This window comes from Notolepis coatsorum (assembly GCF_963971535.1).
Source record: "Notolepis coatsorum genome assembly, chromosome: 11".
In the NCBI taxonomy this organism is placed as follows: domain Eukaryota; kingdom Metazoa; phylum Chordata; class Actinopteri; order Aulopiformes; family Paralepididae; genus Notolepis; species Notolepis coatsorum.
The window spans coordinates 98,810,030-98,832,695 of record NC_140175.1 but is presented as its reverse complement, the minus strand read 5'-3'; the positions used below and the strand labels follow the sequence as shown (position 1 = coordinate 98,832,695).

The 22,666-nt window shown below is 41.2% G+C and overlaps 1 protein-coding gene across 1 annotated transcript in view; it reads left to right on the top strand.

Annotated features, from left to right (window-relative positions):
- The first annotated feature begins 549 nt into the window (after positions 1–549).
- The window catches only part of xpo7 (exportin 7), a 95,792-nt gene continuing 73,675 nt past the window's right edge, over positions 550–22,666 (top strand). The window contains exon 1 of the mRNA XM_084324423.1: positions 550–686. Within this exon, the coding sequence (XP_084180549.1) occupies positions 669–686 (18 nt within the window). The 5' untranslated portion in view covers positions 550–668. The remainder of the gene's footprint in view (positions 687–22,666) is intronic.

Genomic DNA, 22,666 nt, shown 5'->3' with positions numbered 1-22,666 from the left:
AAATCAGCCATATCTGGAAAATGTCAAACACAACGAACTGTGGTCTGTGGACATTGATTGATTGAATGAAAATGTTAACAGATTGCAGAATCGGTACAATACAATACAGTACGGCTCAATACACACAATTGTTAAGGGGATGCCAGAAAGACTTTCGTCTTGTTTACATCAGGGTCCCCCATTTTCAATTCATCATAACATATATCCTACATGACATACAGATAGACAGTACTGCTACATCTATACATTTATGACATACCAGATTTACAAATACAGTACTGTTTGTGATACAAAAATAGTAAAAAAAAATATAATAAAATTAAAAAAAATAGTATATACATTTGCCGAAGAAACTGTACATTGGAGGACACATAGGCGTCTTCTAATTGTTGCACTGCTTCCTACTTCTGCGAGAATTGTGTGAATTCTATACGACTGTAAACGTGTGATGATTTCCCTTTAAGACTCATGTAAACAAAGGCCGGGGTTGGTCTCTAGAGAGGGAAGTACTTTATTTTACGCAACACAATTCCCAAACGTTACACAGGGATCAATGCTGCGGGGGGGATTGCGCAACGAGCGTAAGTGTTTTATGAGAATCAGAAGCTCTGCGCGCCGCATGCACTTTGTGTTAGGAGGGGGAGTGAGAGGTGCATGAATGGAGCAAAATGGCGGATCATGTGCAGGTAACACAGAGGTTTATGTTTTTGTATAACGAAGCAAACGATCGATTGACTGTGTTGAAATACGTCGGCGCGTGGATTTAGATGGCTTTATTGATCACACCGGGAGCGAATACATCCCCGTTGCGTGCGCGAGGCGGTCGCCCTCGTCCCGTCGGGTGCGATAATAGGATGCGGCGGCGGGCTATAGCTGCTGCTTGTGTTGTTGTGACTTGTGGCCTGTCATCGTGCAGCAGCGGCCACAGCTTATTGCATTAACCCGAGCTAGCTGGGCGAGCTAACGTGAGTGGGTTAGACGACTAAAACACCAAACCTATTGTTAGTGAAACGTGTGTTTTGATCCATTGTTGCAGCGACTATATGATTCGCATTGCAACTGAAGCGAACAATAACGGCATCATCCCCACAGATCCAAAATGTGTTGGCCTTGGACTGGACGCCGTCTCAAGGATGAGGAGGAAAAGAGCTGTCAGGCTATAGCTATAGCTACAAGTAGCGTCCAGTTAGAGCGACATCTTGTTGCTCTAGTGTTTCCCTTGGTTACCGTTGTGTTAGTTGTGCTGGATAATAATAATAATAATCCCAATAGCTCATCGGTTTTATCATCATTACAGCGACTAGTTTCGCCTGTCAGCCAGCGAGGAACACAGTTAGCCGAACGTCACCGACTAGCAGCTATATAGCTATAGCATCATGTTAGCATGATGTTAGCCGTGTGTTCAGCAACATAACGAGAGGGATTCTCCCGCGCAGACCCCATTCGAACTCATCGTGGTGGTGTTTTGTTTAGCAAAGCCACTTGTGTGTCTTGTTTCTGGCTTCTTAGTACTTTATAGCTTCTTCTTGCACGTTAACTGACCAGCTATGTTGACTGATCTAAACCTGCGGTGTAAACGCGTGGCTAGTTAGCCGATCTAACTAGTCTTCTTCATAACCCGTGTTGTTGCTCCTCCTGGTAGCTATAGCTAGCTTAGCCTAGCTGCTGCTGCTGCTGTGTGAGAGGTCTGGGCACCTGTTTTAGCTAACCAGCTGCTAAGCTAACTGAGGTGGGCTCTACAGTTATAGATGGATAAACTGTTGGCTGGTTTAGTGTTACATTTAATCCTCCTAGCTTCCATACAGTCCCAAACGAACACACTCATCCAGGCTGTAATGTTAGCATTTAGAGTTACAGTACACACACACAGACACTGATTGTTGCCCTGGCATTTCTCATATAGCTTAGCTGAAACCCAGAGCAGCACATTGGCTTTGTGGTAGTTCTGGATGGATGGGGGGGGGGGGTGGATATTATTACTCGCTTGAGCTTTATTTCTTCAAAATGGCAGACCAGGAATTCAGTATTGTCAACATTAACAACTCTCCCAAAACGAGAAGGACTCAGTCTGAACTTTAAACAACATCCAAGTGACATCCTAAGTTTTGGCATTTGAATAGTGCATCTTATATTGTGGTTGGGGTACTACTGGTACTATCTGATGTCTGGCCTAGCTAGTACCTAAGGCTAAAATATAATATTGTATTGGATAATTTTTCTAATGATGGAACGAATCAATGTCAAACATGCTAGATTAAACTAAACTGACTTGATTTTCTGAATTTATGACACATGTTGCTACAAGTACAGTTGACTTGATTATCTGCATTTATTACACGTGTTGCTACAAGTACAGTATGTTATATTAGATTTGATTCAAATGCACTGTCACTATACAGCACAAGTACAGTACAACAACAAAAAAATAAGTTTGGCATCCAACCAGAGAGAGTGCAAATGTAACAGTAAAGTGCAATAGCAGTGTACAGTGTGCATGTGATTAAACTGTATATAAATGAGTACTACTGAGTAATAGTGCTAATCAGATGTATGTACAGTGTCTCTAATGGAGGAAAATGGAATATGTCCATTCATCCAGTGGCCACAAATAAAAGGTCTACATCTAGGCTACACTGTTTATAATAATTTATTGGTAGGTTAATCAGACAATGCTTAAAATAATCTATTCTGGTATTGAAAAGTGGTCATGTTATCAGTTCCAACTTCCAACCCAGAAAGTGCATTACAGTATTACTATAAGATAAGATAAAATATTCCTTTATTTATCCCATTGGGGAAATTCTGGCATCAGGGGGGGGGGGGGGGGGGGTAGAGGTATGGGCTGGCAGGGTAGAAAGACGTATGTAGGCAATCAAATTGTAACTGAATATAAAAATACGAGAAAAAATAAACCGTGTAAGCAATATAATGAACTCTGAATATAAAGATGAACTGAGCATAGTGAAACTCTTTGAGACAAATTATTTTAAATATTATCACCAATGTCTATCTTTTCCAATTCATTCCCTACAGCCTTGTACATTAATGTGACATGATGTCAATGATCAGAGGACAGTCTTCCTGTGACGGTTAATGAATACAGAACATGTTGTTCTGGTGCACAAGACAACAACAGCAACCCTTTAAATGAGCAGACCTGGCGTTGCTTGTTACATCTCATTAGCAGCAAGTAAGAAGACCCAGGGCTTATTGGCCCGCTGAACACCACAACATATCTGTAATGCCTATATACGAAGGTTACAGCAAAGTTACAAGGATTACAATAGCACTGCCCTGCCAATTTGAGCCTCTTTGTGAAGCTCCAATCTCTTGCTAAGATGAGTCAAGTAGTTAATTGACCCAGCTTGCTGCAGTGCAGGCATATGAATGGACAAAGTTAGCTCACCAATCATTACTTCATGTCCACGCACACATGCAGGGGTGTTTGTGTGTGGTGGACGGTCTAGCTTTCCTTTTTGACTATTCATCTTGTTCAATGTCCAAGGGTCAAGGATTGTGTGTGTCAGTAATATGTTGTACACATAATGGGCTTCGCAGAGCTCATGGGGATGAATGTAAATAAGCATAACATAATGCACACTGAAGCAGTCATGGTAATTCTATACTATGGGTCTGGTTTGTGTGTTAGTGTATTTTTAATTAAAGAAGAAGCGTAATGCGAGGACAGTCTTGTGTTATTGAGAACTCATGGTTGACAATTGACATGCGCATAAAGATCCACAGCTTCTAGGATCATTACTGTTTTTTTTAACAGGTGGTTTCCAAGTCATTCTTGCCTTCATGCAAACAATTAGGGACTCTTCTTTTTTCATAATCTTTTACCATTACTGGAAAAAGATAATCTGCCGATTCACCTCTTCCATAGGCTTCATTGTGTCTCAAACCCGTGACACATTGGACTAAGATGCCATGTAAACATCTGAGCTGTAAGAGTTCAGATACTGTATTACATCACAATGGCAAAACCTTTCAGAAATCAAGAGACACACGAGATGTCAGCGTGACATTTTAGTCAAACGTGGTGACTTTCTTCAGTTTAACCCTTTCACTACCACACTACAGAAGGTTAACCCTTTACTATCACACTACAGAAGTGTGATAGTAAGGGTTAACCTGCTGTCGTGTGGCAGTGAAAGGGTCAACCCTCTGTATTGTGGCAGTGAAAGGGTTAACCATTTGGTAGTGTGGCAGTGAAAGGGTTCATCTGTGTTTTTAGACACATTTTCAGATGGACTGGAGGTCAATGGCAGTGGTGAGTTGGCGGGCTGGGCGATATGGCCTCTAAATTATATCACAATATTTTTTGACTATCACGATACACGATATAAATTGCAATATGTTGACATTTCCTCTAAGGCACTTAAAAATGCTTGATTTACCCTTTGATGGATACGGTCGGGTCACGCAAATATGACGATTATAATAGTCCCTGCAACATATGTCTGCATTAAACCATGAAGATGCTTTAAAAAAAAAAAAAACTTTTTCATTCACATATTCATACTAAAATATGGTCTAAAGTATAAGCATGTTTTTATCGTTTTCTGCAGCTTTCTCCAGAACGTGATTTATAGCTCCAAATGCATTATATTGATGATGAAATACAGTTTGATAGCAATCGGCGCGAGATAAAAAATTTCAACTGGACGTGGTTCTAGAAGTTACTACGTATCATCTGATGTTGACCGGATGGGCGAGGGGGCGTTTATAATTCCGTGGGCAACGTTATACCATTCATCTAGTGTGGGTCATATGATCATCAGATCAGTTAGTATAGAATACGTTAGAAAATAACTTTGAAACTCACCGTATCTTCCTCGCGCCGTTGGACGATCAGCGTGGAGTAGACAGTTTTCGATTATGGGATGTTGATCCTGATGAACCATTTCCAGGTTGTATAATACTATATACGTCCAAATAACGTTGTTTATTGAGTTAGGGCGAGCGATTGATTATCCAGTGTGTTGAGATAGAGTCCTGCTAATGATCGCGCTGTGGTTACATGACGTCATTGCTATTTTAGAGCTGCTCTACCGGTTACACGGTATAGTCAAAATCCATACCGTAGAGCAAATTAATACCGTTTATACCGTATACACCGTCCACCCCTACCCCACACTACTATAACAGTTACCCTCAGAATTCAAAACACACACCAACTCGGCAGGTAAACTATAAAATAGCGCCGTGCAAGCTAATTATCCTAGCCAGCCTGTTGACTACTGGAGTCCTAGATTCCGGGTCTCCTTCCGCTGTCGGCCATCTCCTTCACTGATTGGTTGTTAGTGCGTGTGCTCATATCCAAGCTTGGAAAATCGATATATCGAAACTTTGCGACCACGTTTCATGTTTATTTCGAGGAAATAATTTATCGCGATAGTTATCGTTTTATCGCCCAGCCCTATTGTGAAGTTTAGACTTCAGAGAGTACAGAAGAAAAGGTACCGTTGGGTACCGGTATCGATTCCCAGGTAAAAACAAAAATGTTCAGGCTCTGTGTCCCGAAAAGACCCATGCGTAGGCCAGATGAGCCATATGAAATCTGTTTTATTATTTTCCAAATTCCATTTGATTTTTTCCCAAATTCAGTTTTTTCCGTTTTAATATTTCAGAATTCTTTATTTTGCTTTTTAAGCTCATTTTACCATGAGAAATAGTGTCTAATAAGTGGGAATGAATAAATGTCCACAATTGAATATGATATAACAGTCCATTTAATGTTTTTAAGTGCTGCAACTCAAATACAGTTCAATTTTACACAATACTTTTCAAATAATATTGTGACAAAATAAAAATACACATTTCAAGTGTAAACAATAGATACAGCTAGCTACTACTGACATTATCACAATGACAATGTCAGTAGCCTAGCTATATCTATTATATTGTGATGAAATATAGTAATGCATAATTTAGGCACCTTTAGTTTATTTCGTTTATAAAGGACAGTGTATAATGACAATCGTTTGCATTAAACAAATGGATGAGTGCACCAGATTTAGCAAGAAGCTATCATTTCCATCTATAGTCCTATGTACTGTAACGTTTCATAGCTATTTAAGTTTATTTAGATTATAAAGGGCAGTGTATAATGACAATCGTTTGCATTAAACAAATGGATGGGTGCACTAGATTTAGCAAGAAGCTATCATGTCCTAACGTTATAGCTATTTAATCACAATAGTGTCGCAAGTGTTTTTGTAGCTCCAGTCCACGGAACGTTGACAGAATTTGCAAAACACCTTATCGCCGGAGGCAGGGAGCGAAATTAACTTTTTGACTCACCGGCCAGTGGCGGGTAGATGGGAAGAATCTACCCGCCAAGCATATTTCTTACCCGCCAACTTTTTTTTGATACAATTTTTTTTTATTATTATTTTATATAGATATTTTTTTTTAATAAAATATATATATTATATAATCATACTTGTGATTGTGTTATCTGCGAGACATCGCCAACTCGCTGTCTGCAAACAGCTCCACTGTCTGTGTGTATGTATACTCGAGTGGCCTCCAGCTCCAGCAAGGATTCTCCGGGGGTGCAGCTGGACCCTAAACGCTACATTCAGCATGCAAAAGAATTATCCGGCGCTGCACCTGGACCCTAGTCAGCAGCCCTCACTCATGCGATGTAAACCAGGGACTCGAATACGCATGTTGTTGTTGTAGGATGCCAAGAGCTATCTGTAGCTACTGCTGGATGGCGTTGGAACAACGCCTCAGTGAACTATTTAGTTTACTGCGACATTTCGTAGTGACTAGTTACCTAGCCAACGGAGGTATTATGCACTGGACTATTGCTGGAGGATTTGTTGATGTTGGGAGCTATCCGTAGCTAGCCGGCTGGATAACGTTACACAATGCCTCGTGTATTAAACTAAGTGAATAGTTGACTGGGTCATTTTGTAACGGTAGCTAACGTTATCTCACGAAGGTCCCACACTGACTAGACTAACGGCAATAGCCTCTGTTTACATGCAGGCATTAGCAGCAGCAGCAGTGCTAACTAACGTCACGGTGACACGGAGGCAATAGCCTCTGTTTACATGCAGGCATACAGAAACAGGTGGGGAGGGGCTAGCAGCAGTGCGCGGTGCGCGCTTCATGTCGGCTGAGACAGCGAGTGAGAACTCCGCTAAAGAATTGGATCATGATTTTCGGTTTTCACATGACTATTTGATAGCCCGTCACACGGCGCTCAGATGTCTCAGTGGGAGGCGCCAAACGTAAAAACTGAGCGCAAATGGCGGGTGGCGCTCTCTAGTTTCGGTCCCTGGCCGGAGGCATAAAAGTCATTAGGACACTGCTCTGCTCTGAATTGAGGGCTTATTGGGGAATTTCTTAGCTTCTTGACGATGTTAACACCGAAGCAGCGAGACGCTTGGAGACTGCTGTGTTGTGTGTAACCCGCTCTAGCGTCCGCCTCCCCGGTCGCGTGTGCACCATACGTTCCACCCAAAAACGGAATTTCAGTCCAGATTAGGCCAAATTCTGCAATATTCCACGTTTTGCAGTTGATTCCATTTTTATTGGTTAATTTTGCGATTCCGTCCGCGATTCCGTGAACGCGGATTTCATATGGCTCTACGGCAGATGCAAGCCGCATTTTACAATAAACCTCTGTGGGGTTGCTTATTATTTTTTTTATTATAATCGCAAATGTAATCGCAATCGCAATATCTGTCAGAAAAATCGCAATTAGATTATTTCCCAAAATCGTGCATCCCTACTACTAGTACCTCTTTTCCACTGCATGGTACCTACTCGACTCTACTCAGCCTTTTCGGTTTCCCATTACCAACAATTGCGGATAGTACCTGGTACCGGGTACTTTTTTTAGTACCTGCTTTGTCGAGGTTCCAAGCGGGTAGAAGTGATACCAGAAAAGTGACGTGAAACACTGCAGACCACTGATTGGTCAGAAGAGAGAATCGTCACTACGTTATCATTAGGGCTGACCTTCGATTATTGTTTTGGAATTCGAAGCTTCGGGGCCGAGATTCGATTTTAATTTGAAGCTTCGAAATTAATAATTTTTTATTTTATTTTTTTAATGTTGTGGACTTGTACAGCACTTTGTTCAACTTTGTCAGTGCTGTAACGTTTAAACCTTTTTAAATCTTAGACAAACGAAACACTTTGCTTTCATGAAATATTGTAAGCCGTCATTTGAGGCTTTATAAAAGCAGCACAATGAACACAAATCTGCCAGTTTTATAATCGATTTCTTTTTTCATATTCGAATCCCATGCCCATCGATCGAAGCTTCGAAGTATTTAAGACAGCCCTAGTTATCATTATCATTGCGCTACACGGGGAGACGTCCTGCACAAAACACAAAACCGCCATCTTTAAATAGCCTTGCGACAACTAAACATTAGCATTCATTATTTGTTTGCACCGAGAACAAAGTGCAATAAACAAAAAAAGGATACATTCACTTTTTAGGTGTACCAGCCGGCGCTCGGCACCTGTTCTCCGACAGCCTAGAACGGACCGCGCCAACCCTCTGCTCACCTCACCTCACCGGCACCATGTGACCATGTGTCTTAAACCAATTCAGGTGGCGAAGTGGAGGGTGTTTAACTTAGGAGTGAGTTGAGTTCACACCGCGGGGCGACTATGGCAAGCTTTTTATCTCATTATACTCAAGTCAGTCACACACACCACACTCTTAATTCACATCCTAAAACACCCAGTGTTATCTTTTTCACAGGATCAGGAATTCTTAATGATTCAGACTGTTTATTTAAGTGTGAAAGTACTGCTGGTACACACATAATATGGTCGTGTTGATTGAGGCTTGTTCTTGTGTACCTTGGTTTTTATAGTCTTGTCCAAATGAAAGAGTCGTTGTCTATTGTAGGGCTGTACTGAATAGTTAAAAGCTTCGAAGCTTCATTCATAACGTTGACAATAATTTTTTTTATGTGTATTCATTCTGTTTAAACCAATGGGGTTTTTCTTCACAGTTGCAGATAAAGATTAGGCTACACTAATATTATAGTATATGACTTGTCATAAAAATGTACGGTAAATAAAACATTTATCATAAATGATGTAGCCTATCTGCATCCGCTCGGCGCTCCATCAAGACGTCACCACCATCACTTTTGTACCAACCGTGCCCTTATTGGATTATTTATGTTGACGAAACTGACGTGTTATATTCATTAAAGAAAGTTGATTTAATAAAAAAAAAAGTCTAATTTAATCAGATTAATCACTTTATTCAAATTGATGATTTAGTTTGAGGATAAAAAAAGATTATGAAATAAAATATGACGACAGACATTCGAAGCTTCATTCGAAAACTTCAATAGAAGCTTCTAATGTTAAAAAAAAATTAAATAAAAATGACATTCGGTATAGCCCTAGTACCTTGGTTCTTATAGTCTTGTCCAAATGAAAGTCTATTGTGTGAAGTTGGTTTGTGTGTGCGTGACATGTGGTGTAGACTGCACATGTATGTAGTAGTGCACGTGGTCAGGGTACCCATTAGCTCTCTTATCTGTGCCTAACAGAGTTGTACTCTCGCGCCACACGGGCGTTATCATCTACTGTCTGTACGACGCGTCGCCGTTCCACACCTTGTCCCTCATCCTTGGGACGTTATGCCCTGCCTGGGATAACCATCTATCTCTCCTCCATCACACGCCCCCCACCAAACACACCCTATAACTTATACCATTCACACAAACCGATACCATTCATGTATTGTACACAGATAGATACCCATTTTCACACACTCGCCAATTCCTAGACAGATGCACATAATGTTAACTCCATAAAGAAGTACTACATTCTCTCTCCCTCTCTCTCTCTCTCTCTCTCTCTCTCTCTCTCTCTCTCTCTCTAGCTCCACTCCTAGCAGCCCCCTCCCTCTCTCTCTCTTTCTGTGTCTCCAGTCTCTCTCTCTCTCTCTCTCTCTCTCTCTCTCTCTCACTCACTCACACTCACACTCACACTCACACTCACACACAGGCCCGATGGCCTCTCCCTTTAGATCAGCAGTTTATCAGTAGCTAGCATCTCACTGTGGCTCTGCATGACTCAGCACTTTTCCCGCCTGCAACATGGTAACTCAAAACCACTGGAGATACTGGGAGTGAATCTCTCTTTTTAAACGACACATTATAGACGAACAGGCCGAGGAGCTCGAAGGTGGTGAGTGTGGCCGGCTGTTGATTCCAGCGATGGTGACTATGTTATGGTCCTCGCTAAGCTACGCAAACTGTTGTTGACCCTCCCTATCCCCCTTCACTTCACATATCGGTCTGGAATTTGGGGGTATGTCATAACAATTTTTTGTCATTTGATCTAGTAACGATTGGGGGGAAACGATCGCAGAGGCTTACAGGTCAGAGAGCATCTTTCGGCCGACCGCTCCTTGGATCCGTGCTGATTTGCGTAACGCAATGCAAATCAGAAGCTATTCCTGTTCCGGACACGCTTTGCATTCCTCGCTGCTGTATTTGTCAGAAAGTGGGAAAAACCTAAACACGGCTACATGTCGTGGACTCATGGTCCCCTCTAGTTTGTGAATGTGTGGTGACTGTTCAAGCGTTGATTAGGATGGGATAAGGGGCCTGTGAACTAGGCTTGCCGTGGTATTCGGTGTTACCGGTGTTACTAGGTGTTCAGGCAACCACAGAGTGCATTACTTGCCCATCCACCCCCACAGGTCTATGCTTTTTATAAATAATTTTTTTAGTTTTTATAGAAATAAAAACCCATTTAGTATCCCATATCCATAGGGTTGGGTACCGTTCACATTTGAACCGATACCGGTACCCAACGGTACCTTTTTCTGTACTTTAGTCTAAAAGAAAATGTATCTACCTACCTACCTCAGTTGTAAAAAAAAAAAATTTCCAAACTTCAAATAATTTATTATCATTATTATTTATTTAGGGGGGAAAATGTGATCCACTTTTTCTATTTTTCTCCCGTCCCAATTACCCGCTGTGCCAATTCTCCCCTCCCCTGTCTTGAACGTTGCTCGCATATGCCCCCCACTGGCCAGTTGTAGGGAGGATAGAAGCCTTGCATCACGTGTCCCCTCCGATACACGTCACATTTTTTCACCTGCCAGCGCGGACTCATTGGCGAGGTGTAACGCGTGGGAGGCTCACACTACCCCCACCATTTCCTGTCTCTGCTGTGCAGGCGTCCCCCAACCGACCTGTAGGTCGCTGTCGCTGTCCACAACGTCCAGATTACCACCCATCGACTTCCACCAGCTAACTCTGCCAATTGAGTTAGTATGATGACTGGCCCAAGCCGGAGGCAACACAAAGTCGCCGACAGCCGGAGTTGAACCCGGTGTCTCTTGCGTTGGTGACAAGCGCAATGTCTGCTGTGCCACCCAGCCGCCCTTATTTAGAACAATTTGTTAATATAATATTGCAGCGAGCGTTGTCTGCATCTGTAACTGACTGTCATTGCCCCGACTGCTTTGTTGTTGAATCAAGTGAAATCCTAGGTAAGTGTGTATTGTGCGCATGAACGTTGACGTGAACGTGCAGCACACTTCATAGGTTTCGTTTTGCGGTAAACTAAACGTGGACGTCATCGGACAAAACATTTATAAAAATACCCATAACACATTCTGTGCCCATCTTATACCACTCTCTGCCAGTGCTGTAAGCCTATGGAGTCGCTCACCTTCTTTGCAGGGCTAGAACTTTAAATATTATAGCTATATCGGCATTACTATGGCCCATTCAACATCGGGTATCTATCGTTCCGGATGTGGGAACGTTATATTTTCCCATTCATACATTGTCGTGTTAGTACCGTCGTGAATATAAGTATGTTTTTAGAGTGTATAGCAGTAATTCCTAGAACGCGAGTTATAGGCCCAGACGCATATTATACATAATCGTTTGGCGTTGCGTTCCTACACGCTATATTAAAAAATTCAAATGCATATGCTCAGTATACATTATGCTCCATCATGCGTGAAGGAAAGGGGGGGTGGGCGTTTATGATTCCTTGATTGTCAGTAACGGCTTTCCTTAGTACGACATCATAAGTTGATCGGATAGATTGCAATGAAATAAATGGACAATCGAGCTGGAATTAACGTTAGATTCCTCTTACCTGTGGCCGATTAGTCAGAAGAGAAAAAATTCCAATTATTTGATGTTTGAGTTTGTATGACGCAATAAACGCCGAAAGCATATTGATTCTTGCATCTCGAAAGTGATCCCATGCACTCAAGTGTTTGTCTTGATCAACATAACAAGATAGCTCTGCCGGAGGATTTTCCCCGATGCACAGAGCGCCACATCCGGTTTAGAGTGGAGTGCAACTCGCCCGAAATCCACCAGGCAGCGGTATTGAGGCGTTGCAATATCAGACGGGGTCCAGCTGGCTCCCGGAGCCTTCCTGGATGAATTATGAATGCCAATAGCGAATAAAGGAAATAACGATCATAAAAACGAGTAAACTCGTTGTTGGCGTTATTACAGGGTGTCCGCGGATCCTTAAAAAGTCTTAAATTGGTTTATCAATAATTAAGGCCTTAGTTTGTCTTAAAATGTCTTAAATCCATTTTCAGAGGTCTTAAAAATGCCATAGAAAGGAAAGATAAAATGCCATGTCATGTTTTATTATGAAATCTGGGGAAGTACGGTTAACGGGAGATAAAGTCGGGAGTTTTTATTGACCGCGTTGTAGCATCACGCAGACCGGAATGGGGCGGAACCAACACGGGTCCTTATGTTGGCCGGGAACAATTTCAGTGGAGTCTAGCTAACGTTAGCAAGGCGAAGCGGAAGCGATAACGTTACGTTTAGTTTAGCATTTGCACTCGTTAATATGGGAAAGTGCCAATTCAACGAGAACTGGCTCGACAATCCACTGTTTGCGCCATGGTTGGTCCCAGTCAAAGACCATTACGAGGCCTGCTGCAACAACAAAAAAAGAGCAGTCGAGTCGCACATGCTGAGCAGCGCTAAGCGTACCTCTGCAAAAACGGCGCCTGCAAACTACTATTTCGAATTTCTTTTCGGCCCCGCCATCTCAGGTAGGACTATAACATCTGCACCAACAGAAGTCTGGATAACATGCGGCTCCACGCCAACACTTGAAGCTGAGGTCTTAACTTGAAAATAATCTATTCACGGATGTAAACAAGGACACGTTTGTGTTTATGTTCGATGAGAGTCACCCACTATGTATTTTTTCCTCCCACCCACCCCCTCCTAATGTACAGTATCCTCCCATCATATGTATGTTGGGATCTATGGGTAACAGTACTGTATATTTGCATATCTTATATGTCACAAATGTAACAGTACTATATACCTGTATGTCCCTATGCCATAAATGTCATGTATGTTGAGTGTCATAAATGTCACTATGAATTGAAAATGGGGGACCCTGATGTAAACAAGACTAAAGTCTTTCTCTGGTCTGCATCATCTTAACAATTGTGTGTATTGAGCCGTACTGTATTGTACCCATTCTGCAATCTGTTAAACAAAGTTTTCATTCATTCAACCAAACCACAAAAACAAAACGACTGGATGAATAAATGAAAAACTTTATTAACAGATAACAGATCAATACACACAATTGTTAAGGGGATGCAGACCAGAGAGACTTTCGTCTTGTTTACATCAGGGTCCCCCATTTTCAATTCATAGTAACTGTACTGTTACATTTGTGACATATGCAAATATACAGTACTGTTACCCAGAGATCCTAACAGAAAATATATACATATGATGGGGAGGAGACTGTACATTAGGGGGGGGGGGGGGGGGCGTTGGACATTTACGGTGCCCAGTTTCTAATTGCAGCCTCCCGTAGGTGCTCTTTAAGAGCGGTTTTGAATGTGGGCAGGGGTAAAGTGGGTTTTAGGAGTGAGGTTAAGCAGTAGTCTGACCAGTTTGTTTTGTGATGTTTGTAATCTTGTTTTTAGGGCCTTTGAGGTGCTTTGGTACCATGAGGTGCAAGCATAGTCGTAGTACCCTTGAATGAGTGCTCCTGTTAGAGTCTTCAGGGTATTCTTGTTTACCAGAGAGGAGATCCGGCACAAGAATCTAGTTTGTTGGTTGACTTTTTTGATACCCTGGGGAGGGTGGTAATAGTTATGTGTTCTGACAGGTATCAGTCCCATTGGTGATAATCATGTGTTCTTACAGGTATCAGTCCTATGGTAGTATGTGTTCTGACGGAAATGTGGCTGTTGCACTTGCTGCTTGGCCCCTGGTATATTTTGTATAGCTATATTTGCTATTTATGTTTGGTCACCCCTTTGTTGAAATTCATCCAATCCAGTTACTCCTTTAAGTTCAAGATTTTTAAGTTTCCAAGTTATTTTTTAATAAACATCTTTGGACCAAGTAGGGTTTCCGTTAGAAAAAATTGTTGCCGGTCTCCGTGACCTGCAAGATTTCAACTACCGGACAAATGAGATTAATTCCGGTCATAGTTTATTGAGCTTTAAAACAATTGATAGGCAGGCTCATGTCATCCTCAAGGCATGTAGATTTATAATATTATTACTTAAAACTAGGCTACTTTTGCGTATACAGTCATTAATATATTCCAAATAAAATAAGTCCCTCGATACTCCGTCTCCGTGCTGCTGCTGACTTGAAATAAAATAGACCGCGTATGTGGCAGTCGGTCCGACACTGAACAGCAGTCTGTTATAATCACATTTTTATGAGCTAACGAATTCCGTTATATTGGACATTTGTATTAATTATATCAAGCGAAGAACTGAGAAAGCAGAGAGACTGCAACATTATCGTGGTTTGCGTGACTACTCTCTCCACCTCAATGTCACGCGGTCGAAAAGGGCGCTTGTCTATTGGACAGTGGAAATGTGTGTGTGGCTGCGATCCTGTGTGTGCGCGCGCGCGTGTGTGTGTGTCTGTGTGTGTACTGCGGAGCTCAGATCAGCGGAGCCGAGTTTTGACATGGCATTGATCCATTGTTCTATTGAAGCACATTACCTACCACCATCCTCTCGCTAAACAACTTGTAGACCACGGTGTTTTTATGAGTGCCCACAAGTAGCCGTTTTAATAATATAATAAGCCGCGCGCCTCGGTAATAATAATAAGCCGCGTTTTTTCTTCCTTCTTCCCAAGATGCACAGACATAGAGAGAGAGAGAGAGAGAGATAGATAGATAGATAGATAGATAGATAGATAGATAGAGAGATTAGATGCAGTGTGCTTGTTTTGCAGTGAGTGCTGCGAGCAGTGGTAATAATAATCACTTCCTATATTTGGTTCGCGTTTGGTCCGATGAAGCGAACCGAGACCTACGTTTTTAAAGCTCTCGCTGACAACGTCGTTGTCATTATTAGAAGCAACGAGGAAACAAATGTAATGATCGTTTCGTTCATCGCATAGGCTATTTAATTTTAGCCTATTTTAATACAATTCAAATAATCAAATTGTGCTTAGACTCAGGGAATTATTTTCACCGGACATTAAGACCGGAGAAATTAAATATGTCGGACTTCAGGAGATTTTGCCGGACAAATACCGGTAATTACCGGCTAACGGAAACGCTGGGACCAACGTGTCCCTAAACTTAAACTAGTTGGTGTCGTTGCATGATTTTTGCCATTTTGTTATTGTGAAATTGGTATTAAATTTAATTCTGAGTGGCATTAAAAAGTCTTAAAAAGCCTTAAATCTGACTGGGCTAAACCTGCAGATACCCTGTATTAGATTGGCGGGCAATAACGAGTAAACTCGTTTTTGGCGCAGGATGTGTTAACTAGGGCTGCACGATGTTGGGAAATAATCTAATTGCGATTTTTCGGACAGATATTGCGATTGCGATAAAATTTGCGATTATAATAATTTTTTTAAGCAGCCCCACAGAGGTTTATTGTAAAATGCGGCTTGCATCCGGCCTACGCGGTGAGTCTTTTCGGGACACCGAGCCTGAAAATGTTTCTTTTTACCTGGGAAACGATACCGGTACCCAACGGTACCTTTTTTTCTGTACTTTACTCTCCCTCTCTGAAGTCTAAACTTCACAACACACAATCTAAAACCCCTTACCTCCCTCTCCCAAACCGATCTTGTATCTCAATGGGACTTACTGGTTAAAAGAATAATAATAATAATAATAATAATAATAATAATAATAATAATAATAATAATAATAATAATAATAATAATAATAATAATAATAATAATAATAATAATTAATAATAATAATAATAAAAAAAGAAAATCGCGATTTCTTTTTCTTTTGCGATTTGATAATTGCATAATTCCAAATCGCGATTTCGATTAAAAAACGATTAATCGTGCAGCCCTAGGCCAGACCCGAGATATCCCGGGTTAACTCGCCATTCATTGAAAATGAATTAAAAAACAGATGTAGACCGACAGACAGAGCGGATCAATGTACCGCATAACAATAAAGATCAAAGTAAGATATTGAGCGTTATGTTGTCAAATGTCCGGTGTCACCGATAATAACACTGTTGTTGTCATGGGTTTATTAGTCATGGGAAATTCCACATCGCCGCGGCAACCCTATTGTTGTGAACAGGGGTGGGAATCTCACGATTCCAGTACAATGTCTTGAGTTACTTTTCCCATTAGACTGCGGTAGACATAATCATTTTTTAATAAGTCTCAAAGGGAAACATCATTTAAACATTACCTACTATCTCGAACACACTGCTCCATGTTGTAGCCTCATCAGTCTTCAGCTTGTGGGTCTGATTCTGTGCACCATGTAGGGAGTAGTGAAGGAGACAGAGCGGCTCATGTAGGGAGTAGTGAAGGAGACAGAGCGGCTCATGTAGGGAGTAGTGAAGGAGACAGAGCAGCTCATGTAGGGAGTAGTGAAGGGGACCATGTAGGGAGTAGTGAAGGGGACAGAGCGGCTCATGTAGCAGGGCTGTACGTTAACTTTCTTTGCACATAGCACTGGTGCTACAGAGGTTGATAGTTTTGTAGCACAGGCCAAAATCTTGTAGCAAGAGTATAAAACGTCTCTAAAAACAACCACAAGTAGTGCAGTTCATTACTTAAATAGGTATGTGACTGGCAAGGGACATGCATCTTGCATACAGGGCACACAAAATCCAAACTTTAACAAGAAATGCTTTCAGACAAATTCTTTCTTTATTTGCCCATAATGTAAAACAAAAAAAACAAGGACATAACCATATAACCGATATGAAGCAGTCCGAGACCAGGCAGCACTGGTGTGGACTCAGATTACAGGGAAAGCTAGAAACCAACCTAGAAACACCTAGAAACCAACATAACAAATAGATATAATGCATACAAACACCTGTACATATTTGTGGAACCAAATAAATAAATGTATTATTATTATTATTATTATTATTATTATTATAATTATTCGTGTGTGTGTGTGTGTGTGTGTGTGCACTGCACACGTGTCACAGTTCCAGCATCATGTCTGCTGGCCACTTTTTCAGATACACACACACACACTATTGCATTAATCAGAAGTACAAGGAACTCTGCATGAATGAAAAGTGCTTTATAAATAAAATGAATTATTATTATTATTACCTTATTTGCATATTGTCTCATTATTAGATAGATAGATAGATTGATTGATAGATAGATAATTAATACTTTATTGATCCCGGAGGGGAATTTAAGTAGCCATACGATGGAGTTCTTTTTACAGAGTAAAATTAGCGGCTTAAATTTAGTGAACAGCATTTCTTCCTTGGCGATGCAATATGCCACATTCATCTTAAACTTTACCTCACGGAGATCAGCATCATCCGCTCTGGTCGTCTATTTACTCAGCGAGTGCAAGAGGGTGCCGGCCCGCTCAGGGGTTTGTTTAGCGTTGAAGGCATCCCGGGCAAGAATGTGTCGATGGGACGTATTGTGTTTATTAATGTTATCCCTTTTTAGGATATTGTTACCCGCGACATAGGGATTCTCTGATCGGATCTTTTCCGGAGTCTCCCGGCACCAGTGACAGAAGAATAATAGCTGCGCTTCCTCATTAAAAAATATCCACGGAAAATCATTTTTCCACTCTGCGTTATATCTGTACATCTTGTTAATCTTCTCCTTTTGTTTCGTTTCTATTAACGGTGGTCCCTCTCGGGCTCGTTTGGGGTTTTGATCTTGTACTTCTTTTGTTGGATTTAATACCTTAAAAAAGCGCTTCATCTTGTCGAAGTCACCCAGTCACTGTACATTGGCTCGCAACTCGCCGGGATATTGTTCGCTAGGGATTATGGGAGTTGGTGTTTGATTATGGACTCTACGCGAGACGGGACATTGTTTTTAATCGCACGAGACTACAAGTACCAAGTGGATAGCGTGGCGCCGTGGTCCATTCAATTTACCGTCGCACTTTCTTTTTATTTTTTTTGCTTGCACCACGGGCCATCGCACCAGTGCTACTGAAGTCAATTCATTAATCGCACAGACTGACGTCAGTGTCGCACGTGCAACATCTATGTCGCACTGTACAGCCCTGCATGTAGGGAGTAGTGAAGGGGACAGAGTGGCTCATGTAGGGAGTAGTGAAGGGGACAGAGTGGCTCATGTAGGGAGTAGTGAAGGGGACAGAGTGGCTCATGTAGGGAGTAGTGAAGGGGACAGAGTGGCTCATGTAGGGAGTAGTGAAGGGCACCATGTAGGGAGTAGTGAAGGGGACAGAGTGGCTCATGTAGGGAGTAGTGAAGGGGACAGAGTGGCTCATGTAGGGAGTAGTGAAGGGGACAGAGTGGCTCATGTAGGGAGTAGTGAAGGGGACAGAGTGGCTCATGTAGGGAGTAGTGAAGGGCACCATGTAGGGAGTAGTGAAGGGGACAGAGTGGCTCATGTAGGGAGTAGTGAAGGAGACAGAGTGGCTCATGTAGGGAGTAGTGAAGGGGACCATGTAGGGAGTAGTGAAGGGGACAGAGTGGCTCATGTAGGGAGTAGTGAAGGGGACAGAGTGGCTCATGTAGGGAGTAGTGAAGGGGACAGAGTGGCTCATGTAGGGAGTAGTGAAGGAGACCATGTAGGGAGTAGTGAAGGGGACAGAGCGGCTCATGTAGGGAGTAGTGAAGGGGACAGAGTGGCTCATGTAGGGAGTAGTGAAGGGGACGCGTGAATACTTTGGGCAGCCAACATGCCCTTCCGCGTTGCTCTGATTGGCCGAGCGCGCGCATGCGCATGAGCCGTGACGCGCTCCTCAGCCAGGCAGGAATACTAAACTCCGCTTAGGGCAATTTATACAAATGGAAGTATTGATTACGCCGTAACGAATCATTAAAAAAATATACCGTTAACTGGAATATGTTGTTTCTTTACACATATGTTGGATTATGTAATTGGTTTGTCATGACAAACCAATAAAAAATCGCGAATTAACCGGTGGCTACAACAACACACAGTAACTACATGCATCATTGTTTACAATGAACGGTGGCGTTAATTGAAAGGACTGGACACGGACGCGTTAAACGGCAATCAATTAATTTAATATAACAGTCCGGTTCTGTGTTTGTTAGTGTCTGTAGATTGTTGGTGAACAACTAACTTTAGGGTAGTCCTTTCGATTAACGCCAACGTTCATTGTAAACAATGATGCATGTAGTTACTGTGTGTTGTTGTAGCCACCGGTTAATTCGCAATTTTTTATTGGTTTGTCATGACAAACCAATTACATAATCCAACATATGTGTGTGTGTGTAGACTACTGTACTATTACAGGTATTGAAATGAACAATGCAACTTCCTTATACAAAAGAATAATTATAATAATAATAATTTGCATAATAAAATATCGATACTTGGCCTCTTTGTATCGATACAGTATCGCCACGCAAAGTATCGCGATACTATACTGTATTGATATTTCCCCCCACCACTACTCTCTAGCCTAGGAGGGGACAGGCCTGGTGACGTGGCGCCATCTGTAGCATTTAGCGAGCTGAAGCATTTCTAGGCCAGGAGAAAATTAAACCAACATTATTACATATTACAACTAGGCCTGTCTTAAATACTTCGAAGCTTCGTTCGATGGCACAAGCTTCGAACATTAAAAAAAAATCGAAGTTTAAAAAATAAATAAAAAATTTATTTTTTTATTTTTTTTGCCTCAAATCTTGCGCCTCCATACCAAAGAAACAAAAGTAAGCGGCGCCTTCCCGCCTCCATTCCAATGAAACGAAAGTAAGCGGCTCCTCGACTCCACCTCTCTACAACAAGGACATGTGCAGCAGACATGTCGACGAAGAAGCGAAGCAATGCCGTTTGTTATTTAAGACTATGTTGGACAGATTTGTGTTCATTGTGCTGCTTTTTGAAAGTGTCCCGACCCATATAAAAATATGTCTTAATAAAACGTGCTTAATTAAGTCGAATTCTGCCTTTGTCTATCAACTACATATAAATATTTATATAATTGTTTGCTTGATAGACGAAGGTTGCAACATAATTATGTAATGTCATGTCGTTGGCTGTGAGAGCAGCCCCACTGCACCCAGGCAGCGCAGCCGAGTGAAACCTTGTTGGCTGCGTCACAGTCACGAAAGGGGCTACTTAATTAATTAATCCAATCCACTTTATTTATAGAGCACATTTAAAAACAACAAAGTTAACCAAGTGCTGTACAAGTCCCACAACATAAAAATCGAAGCTCGGCCCGAAGCTTCGATTGCCAAAAAAAGCTTCGAAGGTCAGCCCTAATTACAACACTCAAAATCCATACTGAATCCATTTTTAATCAGTAGAAGATAGAATCACGATTTGTATGTGAATCGAGAACCCCCCCCGCCCCCACTCCTAGCTGATTTTAGAGCTGGACAATATGGCCAAAATATCATATTTAGTGATGCACGATATATCGGCCGCCGATATAATATCGGCCGATATGGCTTTTTTTTTACACATCGGTATCGGTCCGATATCAAGATAGGGCCGATATTAAAAAAAAAAATTAATTAACAATTTTTTTTTTTTTTATCTTTTTTTTTTCTTTTTACATGTTTTGGCCTTAAATAGTTTCAAAATATCAGTCATTTCTGAAAATAAGTTACAAAAGTAAAAAAAAATTATGCGTTTTGGAAAATAGCTCTTTATTTGATTATCATAAAAAAGTGTTTTCTATACAGAGATATCGACATCGGTAAATATCGGTATCGGCCAGAACAGCAATATTAATATCGGTTATCGGTATCGGCCACAATTTTCACATCGGTGCATCACTAATCATATTGCAATATCTTTCTTATTTTTTACCTGTATTTAGTTTTCCAGTACAAATTACAATCGGATACAACATTTTCTAATGTTGTGCCATTATCATTTATTTATGTTGTGCTGTTATCTTGTAATACAAATGGTTCAATTTTCTTTTTTATATATATAATATATATATATATATATATATATATATAATATTTTTTTTTGCACTACCTATCTTTGTGAAAGTGGCTTCTCAGCTCTGGTCCAGCTGAAGACAAAGCAGAGGAACAGATTGGACATTGAGCATGACCTCAGAGTTGCTTTGTCTACCATCACCCCAGACTTTGAGACTCTTGTCAGGAGCAAACAACATCCCCAGTTATCCCAATTGTTCCCTGGGATGTTAAGCTAAGAAGTCGGCTATATATTTTTTTTAGTTATTTAAACACTTCCACTTTAATTTGTATTATTTAATTTATTTATCTTGTTATGAGTGATTGTTGTATTGTTCAAATACATTTTGATTTAAAGTAGCTTAAGATCCAAATTCAAATGTTTCATGAGTCATTATTTTAATTTGCTATGGGATCATCATGTTATGTTAAGTTAACTGTTAAGGCAGAGGGACTGGACAACAGGGTGACATTCACAGGTGTGCAGACTTGAGCATGTGAGGTAAAACATGCATTGGAGAAGGAGCCATGCCCACAGGAAGCAGAGATTGAGGGTGTGACAAAAATAATCGTTAGATTAGTCGACTAATCGAATGACAAAAATAATAATACAGATTAGTCGATTACCAAAATAATCGTTAGTTGCAGTTGCAGCCCTAATATGTATATATATATCGTGAATGATGGTTTAGTAAAAAATCCATACCTTTGCATGGATCCATGACGGTATACCTTCAATACCTTCATATATACTGTACCTCCCAGTCCTAACCCTTTCACTACCACACTACAGAAGGTTAACCCTTTCACTACCACACTACAGACTGTTATGTAGTGTGGTAGTGAAAGGGTTAACCTTCTGTAGTGTGGTAGTGAAAGGGTTAACCTTCTGTAGTGTGGTAGTGAAATGGTTAACCTTCTGTAGTGTGGTAGTGAAATGGTTAACCTTCTGTAGTGTGGTAGTGAAAGGGTTAACCTTCTGTAGTGTGGTAGTGAAAGGGCTAAGCTAATGTCTCCAGCAAACCAGTTCCATCTGCCCAAAGCTGACCATACTCACACAGTGGACATTTCGCTCTTGATCGTGTTCAGGTGGGAACAGGGTGGATTAAGGAACCCAACCTGATCATGACATAAGTGCAAAAAATGCCCACCATGTGAATATGGTCAATTGTAATTTAATTACGATTTGTGTTTTGACCATACTGAATATGTGTTGTAATTGTGCACATTTAAGCATCGATCCAGTTAGTCTGTTGGAAACTGACGATATCTACGTTCTTCCTTTTGTGTGTGTGT